Source organism: Hyposmocoma kahamanoa, unplaced genomic scaffold (genome assembly GCF_003589595.1).
Source record: "Hyposmocoma kahamanoa isolate Upper Pololo Valley unplaced genomic scaffold, ASM358959v1 100212, whole genome shotgun sequence".
Taxonomy (NCBI): domain Eukaryota; kingdom Metazoa; phylum Arthropoda; class Insecta; order Lepidoptera; family Cosmopterigidae; genus Hyposmocoma; species Hyposmocoma kahamanoa.
The window spans coordinates 462-6,099 of record NW_020653272.1 but is presented as its reverse complement, the minus strand read 5'-3'; the positions used below and the strand labels follow the sequence as shown (position 1 = coordinate 6,099).

Genomic DNA, 5,638 nt, shown 5'->3' with positions numbered 1-5,638 from the left:
AAATTCCTAATCTTCGATTTGATTTTAGAGGGGTATATCCACTTTAAAGTTAAAAATAAAAAATTGTATGAGTAACTACACGATATATTCAAGCATAGACACTAATCAGAAACATAAAACAATAAAGTTTCCTCGATAGATAAAAATCACGAAATGACCTCTAATTTTCACATTTTTTCGATTCATCCTCGAAATGCTACAGGTTATTAGGACAAAAGTTAGATAATTAATTATATTTATGCATGATCGACAACTGTCATTACGGATTTTTTTAAATCCCTTTAGTTTTAGAGTTATTCCGCTAAAACGAATTTGGATGTTGAATTTTGCTCATTAGAAGTATCTAATGAGCAAAATTCAACATCCCCTGTCGCATGTCACGCGAACTTCAGGCATATATTTGTTTCACAAATTTGGGCGGAGCCAACGTCAAAACTTTTTTGGCATGCTCCCTCTTAAACAGCTAATATGCAACTTTTAGGTTGTACAGAGGTAATATAAACAGCTTGCGTGCTTAGACAGTGTACAAAATTTTTCGTGGCCATCTATAATTGTACAACCCAATGTTTATTGGAGAGATTTTACCCTTGTCATTAATTTTATAGATTAGGACAATAAAATAGTGAGTATTTATTTTGGAATTTTTGGCTGACTTAAAAAGGCAAACTTAAAAAATTGTAAAAAAAGCTGTAATTGTAGTTTATTTATATTAATATTAATTCAATTGTCGTAGCGACAAAGACCTAAGGTAAATTTAGGGTTACTGAGCCGGCAGCCTATGCGTGAGTATGCTGCAGCATGCCTAAGGATACCGCGGCGTAATTGTCGCCAGTGTGCGCTTGCATGCTGAAGGATCATTTACCACGCCGTCCGTCCCGCCAATGGGCGCCATTGAACCTTCTGCGATTTATTTCTTCAAGGACGTTCGGAGGACCATTTCCAACTCTAGTCGTTTGTCGGCGATATGTTTCGCCTGTGCCTTGTCGCCGGTATTAGCCAGCCACGCTAGCAGCGTCTCGGCCTTATCCTTGACGCGGATGCAGAGGCCCTCCAGCTCATTTCTCGCTTGGGCCGCCTCTGTCCTGGCCTGCATACCTCGGTTCCTGATTTCAGCCTCTCGCACCAATCGCAAGAGCTGCTCTTGCGACAACCGCCCCTTGTTGGTGGTGATAGATACGTGCTTGCTGTTCTTTGTGATGTCATTCACCGCCGAAACGTGAAGGATTCCGTCGGCGTCGATTTCAAACGTTACGTACACCTTAGCTTGGCCTCGCGGCAATCGTGGAAGTCCCGACATAGTAAACTCTCCGAGTAGATTGTTATGAGATACTATGTGATTCTCGCCTTCATAGACGCTGATAGGGATAACAGTTTGATTGTCAACAGCGGTGCTATACCTTTCGGTTTTTTTTGTGGGGATGGTCGTGTTTCGTTTGATGATCACACTCATGGTGTCTCCGTACTGCTTGATGCCGAGCGAAAGATGGGCCACATCAACGAGGACTATCTCAGGAACGATCACAGAAGGATCTCTCTCAGCTATCAAGATAGCTTGAATGGCTGCGCCGCAAGCGACGGCCTCGTCCGGGTTTACGGTCTTGCTTGGTTCTTTTCCGAAGAACGCCTTCACCATCTGCTGAATGTAAGGGATTCGTGTTGACCCTCCAATCAGCACTACCTCATGTATATCTTCTTTACTCATCTTCGCGTCGCGCAGCACTTTTGGCAGAACGTCCTGGATCTTTTGGAACAGGTCCTGGTTGACCTCCTCGAAACGTGCGCGAGTGATGACCGTGTGGAAGTCTATTCCGCCATGCAGTGCGTCCAGAGCAATGGTGGCATTCGTAGCTGACGAAAGCATGCGTTTGGCGTGCTCACACGCCGATCTTAGTCTCCTCAGAGCCTTCCTGTCACTGGACAGATCCAGCCCGTACTTCCTAGTGAACTCCTCAACGCAGTACTCCACCAGACGTGTGTCGAAATCTTCACCGCCAAGAGTCGAATCCCCATCCACGGCACGGACCTCGAAAATGCCTGAGTCGATACTCAGAATGGAGACGTCAAAAGTTCCACCACCCACATCGAACATTAGCACATTTCGCTCTTCCTCTTCGGTCTTATCGAGACCGAACGCGAGCGCACCGGCCGTTGGTTCGTTGATTATTCGCCGCACGTTGAGGCCTGCAATTTTGCCGGCGTCTTTGGTAGCCTGACGCTGGGAATCGTTGAAGTACGCTGGCACAGTGATTACGGCGTCACGTACTGGTTTGCCTAGGTACGCCTCTGCCGAGTTCTTTAATGTGGACAGCACCATGGAGCTTATTTCTTCAGGGTAGTATCTCTTGACTTGCCCCTTGAATCGGACTTGGATCTTAGGCTTGTCGTCCTCGTTGACAACTGTGGAGGGCCATAGCTGCAATTCGTTTTTCACCACGGGGTCGTTAAAGCGACGCCCGATCAGTCGCTTTACATCTGCAACAACCAGACATTTGGAATTCAGAACCACATTTTGGAAATGTTATCTAGGTAGATAGGGGAGAGTGGAAGAATAATACATGTTGTGTCGTAACCCCACCTAGCGTGGGATAAAGACAGGAAGAAGAAAAGAGAGAGATACCTAATGTTAAACAATGATGACCTACAACGTGACGCGTTTGTCTAAAAACCCTAGTTTTTATAAGATCAAAATTTTGCTTTTTTGGAAAATGCTGGTAATGCATTGCATTCCTAATTCTCTCTATGGCATCATACAAGTGTCAAGGTCACCCAAAGGACAATGGAAACGGCTGTACTCGGATTTTCATGAGAGACTGCGAGGATCAGAATTAAAGTTATCCGCAAAAGAAACAAAGTAACCGAGAACACAGAGTAGCCCAATGAATTGCAAAACTTGTGACAGTGCGCGGGGCACATTGCTCGCAGAATACGTGGAGTGGAATATGCAACGTGGGCAAACTAACCACAAGATGGACCGATGTCTTGTGGGAATTCTATTCATTTTAGGCTTGGTATCCTATTGATCTAGCACTCAGTCGAAAATTGGCTCCTCTCAAGTTTATCTTTAGCCTAGTAAGGGTATATATCAGTGACCCCCCTCCATGGGCTCAAATCCCTTTTTTATACCATGGTACATTCTGCGCCAGCGCCGACACCCTCTGTAGTTCTGTACGCTCTATATAGCGGGTTTCCGAGGCCGTCCGAGCACGTACGTGGCGGCGTTTGGCGCTCATTCGGGTTTTGACAGAGTTCAAATGATTCAAATTATTAACTTACAGTATGAATCCGTAAAACAAACTACTTATGTTCAATTCAATAAAGACTTAACAACTTACCTTAACGCTCTTACCGAATGACATTCACCAGTGCCGTTTCTTTTGCTTTTTTATAATACAAACGTGGCTGCAGAAATAGCTATACCTTCTTCATACGACATTTTCCAAGCCAGACAAAATTGGTGAAATTACAGGCAATTGGACTTGTCGACTTGTGTCTCAGGGTGACAGGCGCAGTGGCAGTGGCAGTCAGATCTTTGCAATTGAAAGCTCAGAGTGGCACTGCACTGTTATGGACAGGCGTGTAGCTCACTTGATGTTATAAAATATTAAAAAAACATGTAGACTAAGCTCTTGACAAATACTCGAATCCCTGTGACATTTCGGATTCAGAACTGTTACGAACAGGACGCAAAGCGCAACTTTTTTCTTCTTCTTCTTTAATTCTTACATAATATAAACTACTTACAGACTATTGATCATAGTGTTGTAAAAAACTCAAGTCCGGGAGTATACATTTTAGGACTCGACTCCAATTCACAAGACTCGACTCATAAAGACAGACTCACTGCTCGATGTATTATGAACCTATAGAGTTTCCAAATAGACTCGAGTTCGATATTCGTTCTCGAGTCTGTTTATGTAACGAGTCGAGCTCGGGTCTGGTAAGTACAGTCAAGAGCACGTCAAGCTTGACACTTTGTACTTTGGACCGTTCTTATCGTAAGCGGCATAAAGTTGGATTTAAATCTTAAGTGTCAAGCTTGACGTGCTCTTGACCCTGTACCTACTGAGCGGTGTTGTGGTGTGGTGTGTTAAACTGTACTATAATTACTGTAATATAATTAAGTATTATATCTTCTTTCTTTTCTAAAATCACCATTATGAGTTTTTGTTTTTTAATTAATTCTTAGGCATTAATAGATGTTTAATAAAATAGAACCCTGCTAGTTGTCCACGCGACTTTGTAGTGTGGAAGTCGCTTTGAGTCGAGTTTTGTTCAAACTCGAGTTAGCTTTACGACCCGAGTTCTTTTAAGACTCGAGTTTGTGCTCCGATGACTCGCGCTCGACTCCACTCGGTGTTTTAGACCACCTTTTGCTTGCTTTTGATTGCCTCTCCCGATCGGAAACTGCGTCTTTTCCGAGTCGAGGCGCATAATTGCGATTCACAACTGACCGATCGGAAACATTTGACATTTCTATGATTCTGATTTAACTCACAAATTAGAAAGATAGAGTAGGAATCAGGTTCATCTTCTCGCTCGGAAACCCATCTCATTTCGAGACTACCCGATCCGTTCGATCCCGATTTGAATCAAAATCAGCATGCTGGAGTCGAGTTTTTTACAACACTAATTGATCAGCGCCATCTAGATATAGGACGGAATTTTGACTTTCTTCACAGTTACAATCAGCAGTATGGAGTTTAGCAGCCTCTTGAGTAATGACTCAAGAGGACCAATGGGTCCATGCGTGTAATAAGGGCGAAAAAGCCGATGTGCTACTCAATTAACTTACTGAATATAGTGTTTTCTGGGTTGATTGCATCCTGGTTCTTAGCAGCGTCACCGACCAGCAGATCAGTGTCTGTGAAGGCCACGCAGGACGGCGTGATGCGATTGCCTTCTTCGTTGGGTATCACCTCCACCTGTAAAAATACGCATCTTATAAACGGTTGAGCCGTAAGTTAGGCACAAAACAATAAGTAGATGTGCTTAGTTCGCGTGGCACGTGTGCCCAAAGTACTTGTATAAGTAAATAACAGTACGGCATCTATCGCCCAATGTTCGGAAGAGTAGCCTTCTAAGACCGCTCGAATTGAATGTTCCATCAAGATATCCGAGATCCAATTCCAAAGCCATCTTCTGGGACCCTGGACTTTTCCCTAAAGAATGAGTTGCAGTAGAGAGTATTTATCACTTCGCATGATGTGCCCGAAGTACTGCAACTTTCTTCCTTTTTACTGTTTTGGAGCTCTAAGCCTTTGTGCATCCTCCACAATACGTTGTCATTGGTGATTCTATCACCACTACATAGATGGAGTGACCACTACCATCCATGTATGGAGTGAGGTGGCCCATACATTTTGGTTCTTCGAGCCGGATGGAGGCTAGATCGCCGCGTGCGCAGAGTTGTTTGTTTTCAAAATTCTTTATTTAAGTAAGTAAGTTACATATGTAAACACTAAATTACACATTACAACATCAAATTTTAAACACTTTATGAGGCTAAATACACCTATCAAAGTTTAAACACATCTTTTAAATATTTCTTATTACGTCATAGATGCTTAAGTACGGTAATTACAAGACGTAATCGTAAAACTAGGATTGTAGTGTGAATCATTGTGATTGATCACTTATA

The 5,638-nt window shown here is 43.2% G+C and overlaps 1 protein-coding gene across 1 annotated transcript; it reads right to left on the bottom strand.

The window, feature by feature from the left end:
- Window positions 1–468: 468 nt before the first annotated feature.
- Window positions 469–5,069, bottom strand: LOC113229727 (heat shock 70 kDa protein cognate 4-like). The gene is made up of 3 exons (XM_026463411.1): window positions 5,043–5,069; window positions 4,793–4,922; window positions 469–2,472 (listed from the first exon to the last, which is right to left on the bottom strand). Exon 3 carries the CDS (start codon window positions 2,312–2,314, stop codon window positions 908–910), a length of 1,407 nt encoding a protein of 468 aa, XP_026319196.1. The 5' UTR covers window positions 2,315–2,472; window positions 4,793–4,922; window positions 5,043–5,069; the 3' UTR covers window positions 469–907.
- Between the last annotated feature and the right edge of the window lie 569 nt (window positions 5,070–5,638).